General features: G+C 38.8%; 1 protein-coding gene across 1 annotated transcript; it reads right to left on the bottom strand.

The window, feature by feature from the left end:
- Positions 1-12,952: 12,952 nt before the first annotated feature.
- LOC145637064 (uncharacterized) lies at positions 12,953-13,693 on the bottom strand. Its single transcript, XM_081688577.1, has one exon. It carries the CDS (start codon positions 13,691-13,693, stop codon positions 12,953-12,955), a length of 741 nt encoding a protein of 246 aa, XP_081544703.1.
- Between the last annotated feature and the right edge of the window lie 10,282 nt (positions 13,694-23,975).

The raw sequence follows: 23,975 nt of genomic DNA, 5'->3' as shown, positions 1-23,975 counted from the left end.
GTGAAACGTGATGGCAATCGGGTTGCTCATGAGCTGGCAAAAATGAGTTGTAAGGCCTGTTGAACGGATTAATGACTTGCATTGTGCAAATGTGCCTAATTCATTGTTTTTAAAACAATTGTCTAAGGCCTGTGTACAGAACAGAAGGAAGCACTAACGTTGAAATGGGTGTTCTTTTATAGGTAGTTTAAGGGGTCTAATGTTGAAATGAGTAAAATATAGATGATTCGTAGGCAGCTAGGTTGGAGATTAGACAATTGCAAGCAATAGAAATGATTTGCAACTTTCAAACATAATGTCTTCAAAAGGTTCTTGAGGTGATGTAGGTTAAGGCAATCATCTGTGTTGTTTTCCTTTTTTTTTTTTTTTTTTTTTTTTTTTTCTTTTCTTCTTTTTTTTTTCTAAAGCTTGGTGTGTTGTGCAGCAACATAGCAATTATCAATTATCATTGCTGTGAAGCCATCGGATAAACAGTCAACAACCGTGGTTCTTTCCTTGACTATGTCTGGTGTGGAAAATAGTTAGCTAGAATCTGATGTCTGTACTGTTTTAATTTATTTATGGCATGTGAGGATTAAGATTCAAGTTTTTTTGCAAGATTTTTCCTTGTCTCAATGATGTTCTTGTAGTTTAATTGACTGATATCGGCTCATATTTATTTTTACAGTAGACAAATTTCAGACAGTTAAACAAATGAACAATATAAATGGCAGAAGGGGTGATAGAAGAAGTTCTAAAGTTCCACTGGAGGCAAAATTTGATCCATGAAAGTTGGCTTGACAAATTTCAGTCCCACAAGTGGAGGAAGCAATGTTTTTGGTATGAAACTGGTATCTCTATTGTGAGATTGCTAAAAAATTTCTGAGGCATGCACTGACAGAAATTATTATGCACATGGTTGTTATGTGTATTACGAGCAGCCTTTTTGGATAGTATCTGTTCTTATGAACTTAGATAAAAAAAAGGATATGCTTATTTATATTTAATTAGATGAATTTATTGTATATTATTAACTAATATGTATGCATTTTACATTGTTTTGTAGTATTTTAAGCAAGTTCCTCCTACATATTCTCAACAAATGATCGACGAGCTTAGGAAAAGGTGGATTTCATATATTACCGGATACCATCAACCAAATGACGACAACGACGACGATTTATGTGAATTGTAGATCAATATGGTATTGGTATATCTAAGCATAATTTTTCTTTTCAATCAACATTAACTAGAACACAAATTTTTGTATGTGGCTGGCCACATGGCGTGGCCAACCGCAATTTCTATTTTTTTTTTAAAATACCACAAGTCTTCTAACTCCTCTTTTCCTAGCTTTTTCTCCAAGCCAAACTACACCATACATCACCAACAACATATCTCTACTACACCCATTTTCTCAGCTTCTTTTTCAAGCTACACCACACATCACCAACAACCATATCTTTACTCTACTCATTTTCTCTCTCCTCTTTGCCAAATTGCTGCAATTAAAGCCCGAAATTGTAGAAATTGCTGTGAAAACTTGCAATTAATTAACCTTAAGATCATCAACAACATTTGAAGTAGTGAAATTGATGAGAACCAGAGAAATGTGAGCTTGTTTTCTTCGTGAAATCTTAGATTGAATATTCTTCGTCAAAAACTCAGCAACAGAAACATCAATAGTAATATGAGTAGATTGTAGAATATTTGTAGGGTGCGACTGGTTTGGTCAAGGATTACTTGTAGGGTGTTATTAGTTTGGTCAGGGGTTACTTGTATGGTATTACTGGTTTTGGTTAGGAATTACTTGTATCGTGTTATTAGTTTGGTATAAGTAACTCTTAAATAAGTAACTCATACAAGTAACCCTTGAAACAACTCATATATGTAACCCTTGAATAAGTAACTTATACAAGTAACCCTTAAATAAGTAACTCTTGAATTAACCCATACAAGTAACCCCTTAATAAGTAATCCATACAAGTAACCCCTGAAAAAAAAATACAAGTAACCCTTGAATAAATAATCCATACTTACAAGTAACATCTGAAAAAAAAAATACAAGTAACCTCTGAAAAATACAATTAACCTCGGAATAAGTAATCCATACAAGTAACCCCAGAAAAAAAAATACAAGTAACCCCTGAAAAATACAAGTAACCCCGGGATAAGTAATCTATAAAAGTAACCCCTGAAAAAATATACAAGTAACCACTGAAAAATACAAGTAACCCTTGAATAAATAATCCATACTTACAAGTAACCTCTGGAAAAAAATACAACCCCGGAATAAGTAATCCATACAAGTAAGCCCAGAAAAAAAAAATACAAGTAACCCCTGAAAAATACAAGTAACCCCGGAATAAGTAATCCATACAAGTAACCCCTGAAAAAAATACAAGTAACCACTGAAAAATACAAGTAACCCTTGAATAAATAATCCATCCTTACAAGTAACCTCTAAAAAAAAAATACAAGTAACCCCGGAATAAGTAATCCATACAAGTAACCCCTGAAAAAAACAAAATACAAGTAACCTCTGAAAAAAAAATACAAGTAACCTCTGAAAACTACAAGTAACCCTGATAAAACCAGTAACCCCGTTATACACGTGAATAGTAACTCCGTTATGCATGTCTGGGTCTGTTAGTTTCGCTGAGTTGGCAACTAGTCACACGGTGTGGCCTGCTGCACCAAAAAATTCAAGTAACTCCTGAAAAAAAAAATACAAGTAACCCCTAAAAATACAAGTAACTCTTGAATAAGTAATCCATACAAATAACCCCTGAAAAAAAAATACAAGTAACTCCTGAAAAATACGTGTAACCTTGACAAAACCAGTAACCCCTGAAAAATACAAGTAAACTTGACAAAACCAGTAACCCCCGAAAAATACAAGTAACCCTGACAAAATCAGTAACCCTCGAAAAATACAAGTAAGCCTGACAAAACAAGTAACCCCCGAAAAATACAAGTAACCCTGACAAAACCAGTAGCCCCATTATGCACGTGAATAGTAACTTCGTTATATGAGCGTCTGAATCCGTTATTTTATTGAATTGGCAGCAGGCCACACGGTGTGGCCTGCTGCACCAAAAAAGCTCTGTAACTAGAAAGGTGTTTTGATATTTAACTCACGTATTTGTTTGTATAGTAAAAATTTTGTATGAATGATTCAATTTAATTGTGGTTCGATGTTTTAAATTATATATATGAAGTATATTCTGATGGCTTTCGTCATATCTAGAAATATTTTTTGTTGATTTTATTATACAAAAGTTTATATTGCACGTATACAGGATCATGGATTTATTTTACATGGGAAATGTGGAATTTTTCTTACAGGATAAATGTACAAGATACAAAACAGGAATACAACAAATACAGGTCTAAATGAAATCCAAAATAATACAGATTATTAAAATACAGGAATAATACAATATAAAATACGTACAAAAGTAATTCGAATTATTATGGCTGGATTTTTTTTAAAAAAAAATTAAAGAACTGTTATCTAACTTAACCGTTCTCTATTGTAATTCAAATATAGAACGGTTAAGTGTCCTAAACCGCTCTTTATTTCTTCCTTAGTGTACAAATTTAAGAAGGGAAAAGAGAACGGTTGTGACTAACAACCGTTCTCTATTTGTTATTATATAAAACGCCTAAACGACCCGTTCTCTATACTTTATACATCGCTTAGCAAAAGATCGCCCCTAAGGCGATCTATAAATCCTATTCTAACAGTTCTCTAAAGCCTTTTTTGTAGTATTGATCCTTTGCAAACTACATAAGGATCCTTCTCAAAGCATTGAATCATTAAGCAACGTGTCATGTTACATAGGATTGAAACTCCTTTCAATATAATGTTGAACCTTATAAGAATATTATCAATATAAGCTTCTTAACCAAACTCAAACATCCATCAAAACCTATCTCTACAAATTTTGAATCCCAAATGTACTCATCATTCTCTTCAAGGTTTTTCATACATAATGCACTACCCACCACTTGACTCTTCAAGCAATGAATAATTTTCTCTTTATACTAGACCAAGAAGACTTCATAGCTCCCACTAAACATCTTGTACACACAAGACCTTTTCTTCATTTTACGAGAACATCAAACGATTTGATTAACTCACAAAATTAAGAACATTAACTCCATGATGCTATGCATCCTAGGATTATTGGATCTTCAAACTTTTGATTGTATCATATACAAATATTCTTTCATGAACAATTTCAATAAAGTATTTTGAAATCCATCTACCAAATCGTATAAGGTAGAAATCACTATAATATCTTTAATAGATCTTTGCAACATGACTAATGTAAAGGTTTCATCGTAGTCATAGTCATACTATGAATTTGTTGAATCCTTTAACAAGTCTTTGCTTTAGTTCGAAAACATTTTTTTTTCTTGTCTGTTTTTCTTATAATGGGTCTCATCCAATCAGGCAAATTATTCAAGTGTCATACACTTGCTTACAGACTTAGAATCTATTTCAGATTTCCTGGTTTTTATACCACTTGGAGTCATAACTTGTCAAATCATCTTTATTACTTGCATAATCATCATGTTCCAAAAAGAATATTTTTAGAACTCTTAGTCAATATGAAATCATATTTCCTTGACTAAGTTTTACATATGCTAGTCATCATTGTGGGTTTGATGCAACAATTGAAACTCATACAACAACTTTGTTTAGTTTTCAATGAGAAACGACAATAAAGGATTTGCACTTGGAATGTACTACCTTCGACACATGGTTATTACTCCCATTACACTTAATGAGACCACGCGTTGTCATTTGTAACATGAGGTGAATCATGCTCATATTGTTGCTTTGATTCGATTACTTCTCAAATTTCTTCAAGATTTTCGAAATAATTTTTCTTGAACTCTTTCAAGGCTCTTGAACTTTTAGAGATTCTTATACTCCCACTTGACTTTTTGAGGAGGCACTTTTAGCATAGGGTGAACCAACCATGGTTTAAACCATGTTTGTTTGTTGCTTTTCTCGAACTCTTTCAAGATTTACACTACTCCCACTTGACCTTTTGGAACAATTTCCATAAGGGCACCTACTTGAGGAATAAACATTTTGTGCTAAGTATGATTTGTATAGCAGTACCCCGTGCTCTGTATAGGAATTGATCGTGCATTAAACGATTTAATACAACATTTATTCCTTGCTTTGTAGAAAGACTTAATAAGAACTTTTCTTATCCATATCACATATGAAGCCTTTGCTATAACTTGATTTGACCTATGTAGTTTGTTTAGTTTTGTAGCTTATCTTAAAAGTATATCCCCTGAATAATGGTTGGAAGATAGGTAATTTTATCCATTATCAAAATATATCTTATATGGATTGATAGCTCCATTCATAAACACTTCACAAGGTTTTCTTTCGGAGTTTGTCGTAAAACGATTTCACAACTCTTGGATGTTCATCAAGGTCTTGGCTTAAATTCTCATTATTACGATCATATCGCAATACTTTGAATGTGTTGCCAAGTATATGTCTTGACTTAAATTTTCACAACTACAATCATATTGTAATGTAATTATTATCTTGTCAAGTATCACTGAACTTCATACCGAACCTTTTGAACTTTTTAGTATTTTCATTTCCATGCTTCAACTAAGCGTAAATAGTGATGATATCACAAATGAAGTTTCATTGTCCGTCTCTAGCCTTTGAACCTTTGGTTTTCTTACATCGATATGTATTCGACCTCGAGTTCACATCATCATTTCTCTAAATGGTGACTTAGTCAAAATTTCAAATTAGAATGATAATTACATATATCAATGGATTCATAATCCAATGATATTGAAAGTCCATCCCTTTGGATCCTCTGCATGAAATTTTCATTTTTTATTTGAATTTATTGACATTTTAGAGACAATTTATATGTATAGAAATGGTTTAATTATTTCTATCATATAGAACTTTGAACCTATTTAGCAATCTCAAAACACATTATGATTCAATGAAGCATAGAATAACATTTATTCCACGTTTTTTTTTTTAATATTCGATGCTTAGTCATTACTAACATTGAATGGTGCTTTGATAATGTCAAGAATGAATAACATTTATTTAATTCTAGCCAATAACAAGGTAAGGTGAAATATAGGTTCTACTTGTAAAGTTGCAACTTTTGCTTCCAGACTCGTAAATTCTACTTGTGAAGTAGCAACATTTGCTTCTAAACTTGTAGATTTATTTCTCCTTTAGCCATACTTCTTCATTTAGTTCAACCTCATTCTCAATAAGAGAGAACTAAACAAGACATCATATGTCCAAGAAGTAGTAATGTGCTAAATCAATTTCTATAATATACTTCTTAAATTGGAACATTTTCCATTCTTTTACCTTCCAACTATATGAGGTAGTTTCTAATCAATTGGAATTGGTCCATTTAATTAGAAACATTTTTCGTTCATAACAACTTTTAGCATATAAGTAGTTCTAGGTTTGAGAAGTAGAAACTTGTTTGCATTTCTTGGCCTATAACTTCTTAATGCAATCATCATATTTTCTTAAACCTTTCCCATTTGAGCCACTTAGAACACTTCTCTTAGGTTGAAAATGATGCTTTTCTAAACTACTTTAAGCACTTTTCATGATTTTTCTAAGTCTATTCAATCATCATTCATATTAGAATTTAATCAACTATTTAACTATTATATAAAATGGATGAAGAATAACGTCATTTGATCAACTTTTTATCATAGAAATTTCCAATCACTTTCTTATATCCAATCATATTGAAAATAAGAGATTTTATTGGACTTCTATACTTGTCTTTTAGAGAGTTTGTACCTCCCATCTCATTCTATCCCTTGAAACACTTTTCAAAATGAAGATGTGTTGGCATTTTACTCAAATGTTTTGAATAAAACCAACCTTAGACATGTGACATGGATTTCTAAAACTTGTCTTTTAGAACCATCTTAGCAAAGTTGGAATATAGGTTAGTTTATGGATTATCTTTTAACCTTTTGAGAACGTTTCTCAACTTTATTTTCAATCGAGGAGATTATATATAATAATAAAATTAGAACAACATTTTACTTAAAAGTAAACGCGCAAAATTCAATTATGTTTAATAAAAATTTAAAGTACCATAAGCGATTTTAAAACTGGTAACTTTAAAGCATTTATTCAATTTTAAGTGATCCCTATTAAATAAAATGATTCCAAGATCCTTTATTTGTGCAATAATTGACCGAACTTTGGCCCTACCATCAACCATTACATTTTCATGGTGAGTAAACTCTTTACTAATTACAACTCTTTGTAATTCTTGGTTGAATAATTAACCATCACATGTTTAATTATTACCCTTAGCTTCAAGGTTCTAAACTCTTTAGGTAACCTTGTTGAGTATAACCAATCAAAGTGTAAAATTTGTTTTACCCCCACTCCCTTAAGATATAATATGACACCCTGCTTTGGCATGACCCATCATAAATATCGAAGGTTTCATCGGGTTTTTGATTGAAAAAGCAACCTCAATATTACTGAGACCTAGATTTATTATGTTGTGATTAAATAGTGAACTCTAACGCATCATCACAAAACATCAATAAAATCTAACATGCATAAAATACTGAATGCATAAACAAGGCATATCATGGCCCCTAATCCTAAGAAAACTAACAAAGTAAATGCTCCCACTTGAATCATCATGGATCTCATCCACCTTGCTCTATTGGGCCTTCACTTCATGGGCTTCTTGGATTAACTGCAACCTGTAATTTTACTCTATTCTATCTACTACTTAAATAAAAAGAAATAAAATTACAAAAATACTTTATCGGTACATAGACCGTACTAAGATTACAAAAATACATCACGATGTGCAGATCGTATTTAGTAATTTACTATGCCATACTGGTCATTATATAGCAAAAATAACATCATATATTATAAAGTGCCACATAATAAATCACTCATCATGCTTTCCTAAACTACAACATCGAATGATCATAATTAAGGAAACATGGCACCAAAATATCTCATATTTTTAATTAGTGCAATTAGATAATATCATATATTATTCATGACAATCAATAAAATATCATATATTCTAAATTAGTCATGAGATAGAATCAAATCTTATATTAATCTTAAAAGATAAATCATATTTACCCTCAAAGATTATCCTAACAATGTTAGGAAATTCTATCCTAATTACTAGCCAATCACAAAATTTTAAATCAATTATATCCAAAATTAATTATGGGATAATCACATTATTTAAATCAATTATTATCGTTTTGGAATATGCTCAGAATATCCTATCAAATCTTATCCAAAATTAACCACTTTAATTATGGATAATTACCAATTTAACAACTTTAAATATGGATAATATCAAATATAACAACTTTTGAAAGATTTGATTTTATCCTAAAATAAAAAAATTTATCCAAATAAAACTGATTTTATCTTTCAAAATAAAAGATCATATTTTCAAAATATTATATCTCATCCAAAATAAATCATATTTCTCTTGAAATATTTTTAAAATAAAATAATAATAACAATTTTTTTTTAAATCGTGCACCAGCCAACGTGGTGTGGCCAGCCGAAGTCGGCCACGGTGGCCGTACACCGTGAGGTGTACACTGCTCTGCAGCGGTGCACAACAGCAACAGTAGTGTCGTGCAACTGTTGCACGGTGCTGCTGTTACTGCAGCCCTGATCCGACCTGCTGCCCTGCCCCGCTCCCCCCTTCGGACCACCTACAGCGGTAGCCGCCGTGGCTGCGCCACCCAGCCGCGATTGTCACTACTAAAAACCTTTTTTTTTTATTATTAATTTAAATAAAACAAATCATATTTTGTAAAATTAAATTAATGTTAATGTGGTCCAATTAATTTCAAAATTAAATCACATTCAATCTTGAAATTAGGATTCTTCATGAAATTAATCCCCAATTTAATTTAACTCTTAAATTAAATGATTTGATCATGAAAAATTCATAATTTATCATGAAATCAAATAGATTAAAATCATTAGTTACATAGTAAACGAATTAAATCAAAACCAAAACCCAAAATTCATAATTTAGGGTTAGGGTTTCGAAGTTTTCAAAAAAATAGGGTGGGAGTTTGAAATTTTCGAGTGATTAGGGGCAAAATTCGGATCTCTTCATTCTTTTTTTATAGCATTAGTAAATCACATTTAATCAATTCCAAGATTTAAATCACATTTAATATAGTAATTGACCCATAATTAAATTATTCTCCCTCCTAATTGAATTAAAATTGTTGACTATCAAAGAATTATAGTCAATATGCGTAAATGCAATAGGCTAACTGATACCACTGTAGGAGATTATAGGTACTACGCAGCGAAAATAAACATGAATCATATTCATACAGTATCTAATCCCAAGATCTAATGCATAACACATAAAGAACATATAATCGTACCTTTGAAGCGTGATTTCATGTGCGATCGAGCAAAAACAATGGGAGATAAAGAACCTCAATTGTGATTCCTCTACTTGGTCCACGGGCACAGATTAAGATCTCCACTAATGCTAGTTAGTTGCAATTGAACCCTTCAATTGACCTTCTAAGAAGGAGAGTGAGCAACGAACCACCATGAACCACCACAAACCACCACACGCGCCACCAAGGGTAGCCGGCCGTACGGACGAGGGGAGGAGAGAGATAGCCGTGAGATATAGAGAGGAATTAGGGTCTCTGGGATTGGTTGCCTTGATGTTAAAATACACTGTGTGTGAATTATGACTGATTCCTTGCAACCCTAGGCATGAATCTTATTTATAGATCTCATCTCTAAATAAGAGTCTATGTAAAAAGCCCAAAACTTAATTCCAACGTAACTATGCTAGCCCAATCCATTTCATTATTAGTTAATTGCTCATGAGGCCCATTAATGGGCCTCTAACTTGCTTAACCCAATACCCTTGTGTGTGACCTCATAGGATCCATTCTAGCGGGCTTTGGACTATTTAACTAGTCCAAAGATCATCTCTCATAGTCTAGCAACAGATGATGATGCCCCAAGAGAACGAACTTATTATCTCCATAATAGTGATCCTTGATATATCTAGTAATTGCACTTATCGAAGACACAACTCCTTTACATAACATACTTCCTCTGAGAGAGAAATACCCCAGCATTTGATCTATCAGCTTCAATTCCCAAAAAGTACTTAAGTTCACCCATATCCTTCATTTTGAACTGACTATTTAAGTACCTTTTTTCTTCACAAATCATTTCCATGCTACTCCCTGTGATGATCAAAATCATCAACATAGACAAGAATAGCTATGAAACCTTTTTCATGTTTTTTAGTGAACAAAGTGTAGTCTGTTTTTTACTGCTGGTATCCTTTCCCTATCAAGGCTGAGCTTAGCTTGGCATACCACTGTCTGGGAGCCTGCTTTAGTCCATACAAGGACTTATTCAATCTATACACCTTTCTTGGCTCACTTTCAACATTGTCACCAGTAAATTTCTGTCCAAACCTGAATCCTTTCCCAAGATATCCTTGTGGGAGCTTCATATACACTGTCTCTTGAAGGTCTCCATGAAGAAATGCATTCTTCTCATCCATTTGATGAACATTCCATCCTTTCATTGCAGCAACAACCAATAGAGATCTTACAGTTGACATTTTTGTTATAGGTGCAAACGTCTCCTTGTAATTCACCCCTTCTTTTTGCCTATTTCCATGAATAACAAGTCTTGACTTGTGTCTTTCAATCTTACCTGTCTTAGGGTCTTACTTTGTAGTATAGAGCCATTTACACCTAATTGTATGCTTTCCCTGAGATAGATTAGTAATTTCCCAGGTGTTGTAGTTTTCAAGAGCCTCCAATTCTTCATTCATTGCTTTCTCCCATTTGTAATGATTTACAGCATCTTTGAAGTGCATTGGATCAGGTTCTTTGATAGAAGATACCATTATAAAGAAATAGTCTCCACTTGCAGGAGTTTCAGCAACTTTTCTCACAACATTAGCATAGCTCAAAGTAGTAGCACCTACTTTATAGTCTTTGTGCCATACTGGGGCTTTAGTTTGCCTTGAGGATCTTCTCATCTCTTTTGAGTTTGATTCTTCTCTTGCTGAGCTGTTTATTTCAGTTTCTTCTTCATAGACCTCTTCACTTTCTGAATCACTCTGAGCTTTATCATCATCATCATCAATCCAGCTCTAATTCTGCTCACTGTTCTGATTTTCTTCTCTTTCTGCAAATGTTGTATGGAAGATGTGATATGGAAAGATGTTTTCATATAACTTTACATCCCTTAATACAAAAGCTTGGCTATTTATCAAGCTAATCAGTTTGTAACTTTTCTGATTACTTGGATATCCCAGAATATACAAGGAATGCCTCTTGCATCAAGCTTATCATGAGAAATACTTGGGTTGTTGGCCATAGCTAGGCACCCAAATGTTCTAAAATTTTCATATATTGGTTTCTTGCCATTAAGAACCTCATATGGTGTTTTGTCACCAAGCACACCATATGGTAACCTGTATACAGTCACCTCAGTATTTGACAGGAAGCCCTGCTTGAAATCTCAGTGCTTTACCCATCTCCAAAATGTTCTTATGTTTCCTCTCAGCTCTGCCATTCTACTGAGGCCTTCCTACACATGAGGTTTGATGATTTATACCCAATTTTTCATACAATGGCTTGCACTTTTGATCCTCAAATTTTGGTGCATTGTCATACCTCAATATTTTTATCTTTCTTCCATATTGAGTTTCCACCATTTTCACAAAATTCTCAAGAACCTTGAATGCATCAAATTTTTGCACCATTAGATTTACCCAAGTTACTCTTGAGTGATCATCTACAATAGTTAGAAAGTGCTTATACTTTCCTTTTGTGCACACTTTATGAGAACCCCAAGTATCAATATGCACAAGATCAAATGGTTCCTTTGCTCTAGATTTACTCACATCATAAGAAAGTTTTGTCAGCTTTGCTAGAGGACATGTCAAGCAAACCTCACCCTTTCCTTCTTTCAACCCTTTCAAACCATGAATTTTTTTGAATCCTCTAGATTGGAGAATGCCCCAATCTGTGATGCCACAAAGTTCTAGAACTCAACTTTGGAGCATTTGTCACAACTGTAGGGACACTTCTGTATGTACTGACATTCATAGCATCTTTTCCCTCACTCTCTTCTTCTTTATGTACTGATATATTAACCTTTATCTGACCTATAATTGCCTCAATGGGTTTGTTTTCCAGATAGTACAACCCACACCTCATTCTCCCTATCCCTTTAACTGTATTAGACTCCAAGTCATGTATGATGCAATATTTGGGATAGAATAATATCTTACTATGTGAATCATGCATCGGTTTATTCAATACATTATTTCCTAGATTCACATTGCCACAGTGAGTAATATTTGCAGTTTGACAATTAGGGAGATTTATTTGAGGATTGTTTTTGCTTCTAACAACATCATGCAATGTGTTTAAATACCCAGTCATATGATCAGAAGCACCAGAATCTATTATCCATTCATTTTCAATAGATTCAGCAAAATAGCATGATACCATACCTGCATAGCTGTGTTTTGTTTCATCATCATTATCACCAAAGGACTGCTTTGGAAGCATTTTCAACAGAGCTTCTATCTGCTGAACAGTGAATTGGTTTGTAGAACCAGTGCTTGATCCACCAAATTCACTTTGAATACTACTCACATTTTCTGTAACTTTGTTGCCCTTGTTCTTATTTCCTCACTTGTTATTTCCTGAGGCTATCTTCCCTTTTCCTTTCTGAAATGTTGTGACAGGTTTCTGCTTGTATTTTGCATGCCAGCTAGGATACCCAACAACTGTCCAGCATTGTTCTACCATGTGTCCTGCTTTCCCACAGGCTGTGCAACCATTTCCTGAGAGGTGCAGAACCTCTACCAAAACCACCTCCTCCTGGTGGTCCTCACCCTGAAGGTGATCCCCTACTAAACATCACTAGTGGTTCAGAATCTTCTCTAGTGTTGTTAAAGAGAGATCTCAGAGACTCTTCTTGTTCAAGATAGCAACATGATGTTTCTACAAATGGTAAGGCAGTCATCATAAGAAGCTGACTCCTTTTAGGTCCATATTCATCATTAAGACCATTTAAGAATTGGAACAACTTGTGTTCCTCCATTTGCTTATTCAGAGATGTCAGAAAAGCACTCACTTCAGAAGTGATATTGGTGATTACAGGAAGAGCATGAAGAGATTCAAGTTCTTCCCAAATAGCTTTCATTTTGGTATAGTATTCATTGATCTTCTTTCCTTGTTGCTTGGTATCATACAAATCTTTGTTAAGTTTGTATTTCCCAGACCCATTTGTGAGAGAGAACCTCCTTTCCAGCTCAGTCCATATCTGAGATGAGCTGTTAACAAACATGATAGATTGTTTGATTGAGTCTGATACTGACCCTAATATCAATGAGATAATCATACTGTTGCAGGTTTCCCATGCTTCAGATTTGACCTCATCATCGTGGTCTGTCCTCCGTGTTCCTGTTACAAACCCAAGCTTTCTTTTTCCAGTAAGAGCAATCTCCATAGCCCTCTTCCATGACCTGAAGTTGGAAGATCCCTGGAGTTTCTCAATCCCAACAAACGCCTGACCATCTAAAGGGTGGAGATAAAGAGGGCTGATCGATTCAATAGATGTAGTTGGCATTATAAATAGAGAATTTTAAGGTGAAGAAATGAAAAAAGATTGTAACTTTATATAGAGTACATTAATATCAGAGAATGTTTGTAAGTTTTGAGAAAAGAAAAGAACTATTTTTAGGCTAAATCTGAGCCTGCAGCTCTGATACCATGAAGACAACAAAATAAGAGGAGAATAAATCAAACACTAAAATTTAGGGTTGCTCATTCTGCTGATTGTTCATTCATTCATCATAATCTGATTACACCATCAGTCATTACATATATAGGCTGCTAGGACCACTGACAAAGTGACAGCACACCAAAAAGAAACTTCCTATGAAACTTACAAAATAACGGTAAGAAAAGACAGCCATAGACTAGGAACAGGACAAAGAACATAACAATATCAACGGCACTAAGGAATGAGAACCATCCTTCAACACTAAAGACAGCTTGATGTAGTCATGTAGATGTATTGCTGATCTGCAAAGGCATTTTAGTTACATTTGATTTTGGCCAACTGTTTATGAGGACTTGTGTGCTTAATTTTGTGTATTGTCTTTGTCAAATGTTTGTGTGATAGCTTTGTCGCTGCGTTTGTGAATCTCTTGTTTAATCTCTTCACCAATAACCATATCATCATAGATGACTAATACAATCCAAAAAAAGTTTAAAGTTTCTTCAACTCAGCTCTTGTATATATAGTTGTATCAATCTAGTCCTTACCGAACAACAACCTTGTTGATCACTGGGCCGTTTCTGGATAGGCTCTTGAGAAAAAAAAATTTGCTTTTAAATATACAACACAAGTACTGGTGAGGATTAATAAGCATCTCTTTTTGTTGCTTTCTTAACATATGAATGACAAGACCTAGTATTTGTTTTCAGGTTTTTATCATTCTTTCCTGTTTGATCTCTGTCTCTGTTAATTTCAATACTTTCCTTGTGATCAGGAAGATATCTATCAGGTGCTGGGACATTTAAAAACATGCCTAGTTTTGGCATTTGGCTCGCTATATCTTACTTCATGATCTATTTAGATGAACATTTTGGGTATAATGGTTGCGTTCATGGGAATGATTCCTTAATGTTATTACTGTACCCGAGAAACTCAGAAAAAGCCTGCTGGAGCACCAACATTGTCTCAGGTACTTCATTGTAACATTTCATTTGGTTGGTATGTGGTTACGGTAACGATCTTATAAGTATTTGCGTGGAAAGCACCAATGGTCATGATAATGCTTAGGTTACTTCAATATATGAATGAATTTATTCCTTCTATATAGTTGAGCTATCCATGAGCTTCAGAATAAATATGCTTTGTGCAGGAAGCTTATATATGTTCCTTTCCATTCTGTCTCGAAGTGTCAAAGAGGACTCTTACAGCTAAACCAAGAAGATACATGGGCTATATTAGTATAACAATTGTTTCGGGTGAAAACAATAGGACCTTGCCGAAGGTCCAATGAAGTGGATGAAGACTGGTCCGGTTCAAATGATGCTGGGCCGAAGGTTTCCTGCACAGTAGACACACGTAAACTGGCCTCGGGGGTGGATCCGAGGAAGACCCCTCTGATGCTGAAGTCAAACAGTGTTTAGAGAGAGAAAGCTATGCAAGAAATTTATTGCTTGAGGCTTTACGTGAATATCCGACAAATGATGTAATTGAAGGCTTTTATACCTTTGCATACAAAGAGAGGAGAATAATTGGGCCCCAAATAATCATGGGCTGACCATAACAATTTGGACCAATTGACTTATTGCTGACTTGGCTTGATTGGAGGCTTGGGTCTTGACCTTGGAATATTGGATCATTTAATGACTAGGCCCAAATAGCTTAATTGGACCCAAACAACTTGCCCCCCAGACCCGATTTGGAAGGATGACGAGTCGGGTTTGAATCTAATAAAAATGGAGGGAAGTAAATGATTTAATTAAATCAAAAGATTTAAATTTTAAACAGTCATTAACTAAATAACTGTAATCAAGATAATTAATGGGAAGTTGAGTGGATAATGGGCGGTTAATTAAGAGAGAGAGTGTTTAACGGTTAGTTAGGAGGCGTTTAAGAGAGATTTAAATTTTTCGACCCTTGAAATTCCCTTTTCTGGAATTATAAGGCCTGACTCGCATTCTTGCCTCATTTCTTCGCCGATTCACACTTGAATTCTTGCAAAAAAAACGCCATTTTTCGCTTTGAAACCTTAGTGTAGTATCTCCGAATCCAAGTTCGACACTAAAATCCGCTACTCCAACTGACTTGACTGGCGCATTTCGACCCATTTAAAGGTAAATTTCTTTGAGTTTCTCTTGATTTTCTTGCCTTTTTGAGAGAATTCCTCTTTTTCCCACTTTTCTTCTTCGAACTTGATTATGGCTCGAGGAAGAGGGCGTCAACCCGGTCGACGGGGTCAGGCTAGGGACCCCCGAGATCGCGCCGATGTTTGGAACGGGGAACGAGTCCGGGAAGACCCGGAGAGGGGGATTCCGGCCGTTCCCCTGAATGCCGCGCTGCCCCAGCAAGACGCCGGGGCTGGCGAGGCAGAGCAGCCAGAGCAGAGAGAACAGGCTGAGCAGGTAGAGGATTTGCCTGCTGTGCTTTGGGACTTGCTCCCTGGGCACGCTGAATGGCAAGATGCCGAAGCTCAGCGTGCCATGGTGAAAAATACCCCTTACTCTTGGTGGGTTCGGCATGCCGAAGCTTATCGGTTTGCTGAGAAAATAGAGTTGCACTACGGCATTTTCGAGGAGGATGGGTTTTGGTGCCGAATGCCCTCGCCGATTGACAGGATTCACCGTCCCCCTCCTGGGTATATAGGGGTATACACTCGGCAATTATAGTATGGGCTTCGGTTCCCTCTGGATCCCTTCGTCAGGGATATTCTAATAAAGTACAGAATTTCTCTGTGCCAGTTAATTCCTGTCAGCATGCGGGTAATGACCTATCTCTAGGTGTGCCGGTTTTTTGCCGTTGAACCGAATTTGAATTGCTTCCGAAGGATGCATCAGCTAGTAAAGAACACCCAGAGCGTGTACGGCCAACACGGGTCTTTAGGCTAGTGGCGAATAGAGAGCCGCCCTCAATATTTGACTATGTGGCCGAACGATTCTTCGGATAAGGATTGGAGAGGTCAGTGGGTCTGGGTAAGGGTTCCCGCTGATCCGGAGCACCCTTATTTTTTCGGGGCTCCCCGATACCTCTCAAGGCCCGATCCGAACATGCAGGACCTGGGCCCCGAAGACCCTGATGCCACCCGTCACCCCAGCTACGAGCAAATGAGCTTCTTCGGGAAGCAGGAGAACCCTGGGGGAGTTGGCCGAATGAGATTCATCCCGACCAGATGGCTTCCAGATAACCATTACGTCTACCAAGAGAAGATGTTGGCGGTTGTCGGCCTCAGCCGAAAGTACAGGGATGGTAAGTATCTTCGGCTGGGGTCGAGGACTTTGCCTTATTTATTTTCTTGCTTGTTTTTAATGCCTACTCCCTCAGTCTAACCTTCGTCTTGCCCTTTCAGAGCTGAGCGAAGCTACTTCGGGTATTGACTACAATCGGCTTGGGGTGAATGCTGAACGGGTCATCCTAGACCGGGCTCCAGGGATCACAGCTCCGAAGAACCGTCCATTGAATTTGCATTCAACGGGCCTTCAGATCGAGGCTGCCGCAGATTACACCAAGCAGAAGCCTTGGTGGGAGAAGCGAGATCCCCTTAGGCCCTTATTACCCGAGGAAGCACAGGCTTCTCAGACAGCCGAAGACGTGTCCCGAGCAATTAACTCCTTGGAAGGAGGTGTAGGGACGTCTGGTGCTGCCGAGCGGGGTACTTCTGCATCCGGAGCTCAGCCGAGGGTTTCGGTAAGCTCCTTGTCTTTTGCCTTGTTTGTTTGTTGTTTTTTTTTTTTACTCACACCTTGCTGCCCCCCATTTCTGCAGTCCGAGGAAGGGAGCGAAAGGAGAGAAGGGAAAGCACCTGCTCGTCCTGAGGATTCATCTTCGTTTGAATCTGAAGAAATGGACGAACAGCCCTTGGCCAAGAGGAGGAGGAGGATAGCAGTGATGGGGCCTCGTCAGTTTCAGACAGGGATAATGCCTACTGGGGGCATCCATATCAGGGAGCCTGATGAAGGTAGACGCTCGCCGAGGGATCCCCCTCTGCCAGAAATTCCGCCTCCTCAAACCCCTCCTCCACCTCCCGAAACTCAAGAGATGGAGGTGGACCAAAAAACTCCTAATCCGAAAGGGAGGGTTCAAGGACACTCTGCTGAAGATATTGAGAAACCACTAGCTGAAGGTTTCTCAGATGACATTGAAAGGGAGGTTGACGCTTTGCTTCGTCAACCTAATTTGGGGGAGGAAGAAGAAGAGGTCATTGTTGCTGACCCCGGTAGAGACCAGCTGGGCTCCGCCGAAAGGGAAGAGAGTGCCGAGTCGGAGAAGGCTCAGGAGGTTCCTTCTTCTTCCTTTCCGTCCTTCCAGACGCTGAACTCTGGAGACCTGGGATTCTCGGCCCCCCGCATCACAGTCCCTGAATCTGTCTGGGAACGTATTTGGGGTCAGAACCGTGACGGAGCTGCAGGTTACTTCGGCGACCTCAATGGTATGTCGGAGGTAGACCGAGCTAGGGTGTGGTCGCTGAAGGCCAGTGCTGGAATGGGCGAATCCAGCCGAAGGGTCCCTGACCCTGCCAGAGACAACCAGCGCTTGCTGATGCAAGTACTTAACCGTTTAGGTTCTTTCCCCCTTTTTTAATTCAGCTCTTCTTTTTTATTAATTCAACTCTTCTCCTTTCTTTTTCTTCTTTTTTACTGATGTGCTCCTACAAACAGGTTGTGCACAATCAGACTCTTACTGTAGAGCTGATTGACACCCTCCAAGACAAGCTGGATCAGGCTTGGGAGGATGCTAAGATCGCCCAGGAGGAGGCGAAGTTGGCAGAGCTGAAGCAGCAGGCTGCTGAGGAGAAACAGGCGGCGGCCGAGAAGTATGAGAAGAAGGCTGCTAAGGCCCTTCAGACCTTCTTCCATGCCATGGAAACTGAGGTCTTCCCTACTCTGATGGCCGGGGAGAGGGTCATCTATGAGTTGGGGGCTTTCGACATCCCCAGTTTCAGGGCGGCTATCTCGCGCCGAATTGCTGCCGAGGCTGCTGGCCAAGTCCAGGAGATGGAGCAGAGGCTGGAAGGCCTTGAATCCAGCAGGATGGCCGCTGAAGAGGCTCATCAGGCAAGGGACGCTCAACTCACTGCTGCCCAAGCTGCTGCTGAGGGGCAGGACCGGAAGCTGAAAGAACTGGAAGATCAGCTGAAGGTTAAGGGAGACGAGCTGACCCAGGCCAGGGCCGAGACTTCCAATGTCCAGCTGGAGCTTAACGAGCAAAAGACTTCTTCATCCAAACTCTCAGAAGAATTGGAAAAATCTAAACAAGATTTGGAGGAGAGTCGAAAGAAACTGGCTGATGCTGAAGCCTTGCTCCAAGTCCGCCTCTATACCCAAGAAGAATATACAATGGGCTACACAAATGGGTTTAGGATGGCTCGGAGGTTGGCTCTCCATGCTGAGCCTTCGCTGGATTGGGCTAAGTGCGTCTTTGGGTTCAGGATCCCGAGGACCCGCACATGAAGTATCCTACTCCTGCTGAGTATGAAATCCTTCAGGCTGAAAAAGCCGAGGAGGAAGCTGAGCGGCAGGAGTTGGAGGCAGAACAGCGAGCCGCTGATGCCCAGGCAAGAGCCCAACTTGCCTCCTCTGCTGCTGGAATCGAGACTGCTCAGGGGCTAGGCACTGCTGACCAGCCTGACCCTCCGGCTGAAGCATAGGAAATCGGGCAGTCGTCTTCAAAGTCTTGCGGATCAACGTGCGCTTAACTTCAGACTTGCCGCTTTCTGAATCTCTTTCTGCCTTATTTTTTGCTTCAGCTTACCTTGATGTACAAACAGTTTATTTTTGTTTCTGTACGTATTTCGGCAGCTGTTATTTTCCGCTTGTGGGCGGCTGCCGATATAATCTTTTAGTTTGCTTGAACACTTAAACTTTGTAACTCGTGATACGAGCATGATTTCGTATTTATGCATTTGACGTTTCTCTCATACTGCTTTGCTTTGAACTTGCATTTTTTTTTTTGCTAAGTACAAAGCTTCAGCTTAGAGGTGTCGGCTGAGGCAGTCTGCACTTGTTGTGCTTCTTGCCCTCCCAGATATCTGAAGACTTGTTCTTCAGATTTCTGAGATTATTCTCATTTTCCTTGTCTATTTTCTGCTAGTTTATGCTTTTGCTCTTGATTTTCTGTCTACCTTGAAAATGGATATCTCAAACACAGGGCCAACTGAAGGCAGTATTTTAGATAATGGCTATCTGGGATACAGGGCTCAGTTAAGGCAATATCCCAGATTTGTCCATGGACTCATTGCCTTGTAGAACAGGTCTTACTGAGGTTTTCATCCCAGCTGAAAACCAGAGTTCTTTAAAAAGGCGAGCTTATCGGCAATCCGAAACCTGGTGCTCTAAGGGCGAAGGTTTCGGACAAGGCCGAAGGAAACCCTTAGAGAGTAGATAGCATAAAGAAAAAGCGGATGAGTAAAAACTGCAAAAGTTTGTAGAAAATGGTGGCTCCGAGGCCTTTCATTAATAATAAAAAATGTACTTACAAAGATTGTCCTGCCCCGAAGGGTTTACACATGATATTTTTTAAGTACATCAGCATTCTAGTGATTTTTCAGTTCAGTTCCATCCAACTGCCGAAGCCTGTATGTTCCTGGCCGAAGCTCATCATAGACTTCATAGGGTCCCTCCCAGGCAGCTGAGAGCTTCCCATGAATTCGGCTTTTTTGTACTACCGCAGCGTTCCGAAGGACGAGGTCTCCAATTTTGAGAGGCCTCGCTTGGACTCTTCGGTTCTAAAATTTGCTGATTCTCTGCTTGTATGCAGCCATTCTGACTCGGGCTGAGTCTCTTACTTCATCGAGGAAATCGAGGGATTCCCTCATAAGATCCTTATTCTTGGTCGAGAAGTGATGCACTCGCAGGCTTTCTGCACCGATCTCCACGGGGAGAACGGCTTCGGCGCCATACACCAATTCAAAGGGTGAGTGGCCCGTTGCCTCTTTTTCGGTTGTCCGAAGGGACCAGAGGGTTCCTGGGAGCTCCTCCAGCCACTTGGACTTTTGATCCTCCATCCTCTTTTTGAGGGCATTCAGGATCTGCTTATTTGCAGCTTCGGCTTGTCCGTTACTTTGCGGGTGGCATACCGCTGAATATGCCAATTTGATGCCGAACTGATCTGTATACCGCTTCAGCGGCAGGTTATCGAACTGTCTTCCATTACCAAAGACAATTACTTTCGGGATGCCTAAACGAGTGATGATATTCTGCCAGATAAATTTTCTGACAGTTTGTTCTGTAATGTTTGAGGCTGCTTCGGCTTCAATCCATTTACTGAAATAGTCGACACCGACTATCAGCCATTTTTTCTGGTATGCGGCATCTGGAAATGGGCCCAGGATATTGACAGGGTAAAGTCGTATCCCCTAATCAAAAATAATTACCTATATCTCTAACTAAAGTAGAAAGGGAAGTAGGGTCGAACTCCACAGGGAAACAGGTCTTTTAATTATAGTTAATTATTATAATCTAAATTATCTAAGTAACCACTAATTTTAGGTAAGAATTCTATACTACGAAGAATAAGTTTAGGGAGAAAAGAATCAATAATAAGGAAACCTAGGGTCACAGGTTCACCAATAATTAATATTCCGGGATAGAACGAAGTAATTAATAATTAACAATGCATAGATAACATGATTAACAGGCTCTCGCAATTTATTAATCAACATAGATCTAACAGGCTCTCGCAATTTACTAGACCTAAGTTCCTATTAAAAATAGCCTTTAATATTAAATCAACATCTGCTCGATTCATCAATTCAGTATTGCTAAACATTCACAATCAAATTACATCTGCTCGATTCATAATCTAATTGCAAAGAGTTAAAACAATTCAATAGGAGATGATCATGCAATATCAATAATCAATAATAACAAACTATCCCTTCATATTAATTATGGATCCCCATAAACCCTAGAATGGAACTACTCACTAATCATCATAACTAAACCAATCAAGTAATTAATTAAAAGCATAATAAAGAAAACAATTAAAATAGCTGAAATTAAAAAGGGAAGAAATTGTACCAAAAATAAATCTGGAATTTAAGGAAGTATTAAGAACAAAAGTTTAGAGAGAATTTAAGAGAGAGAAAAAATACTAAGTAGAGAGAGAAAGTCTAAGGAAAGAAGTAAGTAATAATTCCGTACAAAACGTAATTTAAACCTCTCCTAAAACAAGAATTAAAACTAAACTAATCAGCTTCTAAGAAAACACGCGCCCGATCGGGCGAAGGGCCGCCCGATCGGGCCCGCCTTTTTTACAATGCCTTTACTGCTGTGCTGCGCCCGATCGAGCTTAGCTCACCCGATCGGGCGCGCCTCTTCCTTGAGGGCCCTTATGCGCGCAGCCGCCCGATCGGGCGTATGCTTGCCTGATCGGGCCTGGTCTTCTTCTTCGAGGCTTGAACTTCGATTGGGCTAGTTTTCTCGGCCCAATCCATATTTCCTCTCGGGTCTTGAATACTTGGTCCAAATGCCTCGTGATCCCAATTACCGAGCCCTTAATCACCGGCTCTCACCGATCTTGGGCTCCAAAAGTGGTCGTGTCCTTCTAGCTTCCGTAGTCGATCCAATAAAGCCCGGGAAAATGCTCCAAGAGTGCAATTTCCTGTAAAATACAACTAAAACTACGAAAACACTAGAACACACAAATTAGTAATAAAAGTGGCCCGAAAGAGCCAAAAACACTACTAATAACGACCAAGGGACGGGGATAAAACACTATATAAAATAGACATATCAGATATCCAACCCCCATTGAGAAAATGGAAGCGGATTCAGCACCGGCTGAAGCTCTTTGGGTGGCTGATGGATAACTGGTGCGAATTTTTGGCATTTTTCGCATTTTTTGACCAGCTCCTTAGCGTCTGAGATCATGGTGGGCCAATAGTACCCCGCCCTTAATGCTTTGTGGGCCAAGGTACTTCCCCCAATGTGGTTCCCACAAATGCCGAGATGGATTTCCCGAAGGATATAATCTGCATCCGTTGGTCCCACGCATTTTAGTAATGGGGCTGAGAAAGATTTTCTCAGCAGCTCCCCGTTGAAGACGATAAACCTTGAACTGGTCCGTTTCAACTTGGAGGCCAGAATTTTGTCTTCGGGAATTTCTCCTCGAAGCTTGAAAGCTAGGATGGGATCCATCCAACTTGGCTCCCGGTAACCGCAGCACACTTTAGGTGCTTCGTGGACACTTCTTTCCCGGCGCACCTCCAGATAAACGGATCGGTTCAGCTCAATGAGAGTTGAACTAGCGAGTTTGGAGAGTGCATCGGCTTGAGCATTCTGACCCCTTGGGATCAGCTGAACTTCAAAAGTTCTCAGCTTTGCAATAACTGATTTGATCTTGGCAAGGTATGATATCATTGAGGGCTCTTTGGCCTCGTAGCTGCCACCAATCTGATATGCAACTAGCTGAGAGTCTATCTTCAGACAAACATGTTCGGCTTCCAGCGAGATGCACAATTCTAGGCCGGCAATGGCCGTCTCATATTCGGCTTCGTTATTCAAAGCTTTGCATGAAAATTTTAGTGCGTACTCGAAGGACTTGCCTTCAGGAGAAGTTATGACCACCCCTGCCCCCGAACCGTTCACGGTGGAGGATCCATCCGTGAACACGGTCCAGTTTTTCTTTTCATCATCCAGCGTTTCCTGGTACGAGCATTCGGCCAGGAAGTCCACCAGAGCTTGAGCCTTTATGGCTGCTCTCGGCTGGTAGCTGATGCTGAATTATGTGAGCTCGAGATCCCATTTGGTCAAAACCACTATCTGATGACAATCGAAATAAGGTCTTAACTTCCGAGCAGCTACCACCACTGCATAAGCAACTTTTTCAAGTAAGGGGTAGCGGGTCTCGGCATCCGTCAGAGTGTGACTGACGAAGTAGATCGGTTGCTGAACCTTATTTTCCTCCCTCAGCAGCACTGCACTGATGGTGGCTGGGCTGACAGCCACGTATAAGTACAGGGATTCTCCCTCCACTAGGCTAGCCAGCGTTGGGAGTTGAGCCAGGTGCTCTCGAAGCTGCTTGAAGACTTCTTTTTGCTCGTCTTCCCAGACGAGCTCTTTTGTTTTCGGGAGTTTCAGAGCTTTGAAGAAAGGTAACCCCTTATCCGAGGCCCTGGAGATGAACCTCGAGAGGGTTG

Source organism: Chenopodium album, chromosome 6, assembly GCF_948465745.1.
Source record: "Chenopodium album chromosome 6, dcCheAlbu1.1, whole genome shotgun sequence".
Taxonomy (NCBI): Eukaryota; Viridiplantae; Streptophyta; class Magnoliopsida; order Caryophyllales; family Amaranthaceae; genus Chenopodium; species Chenopodium album.
This window is presented reverse-complemented; position numbering and strand designations above follow the sequence as displayed.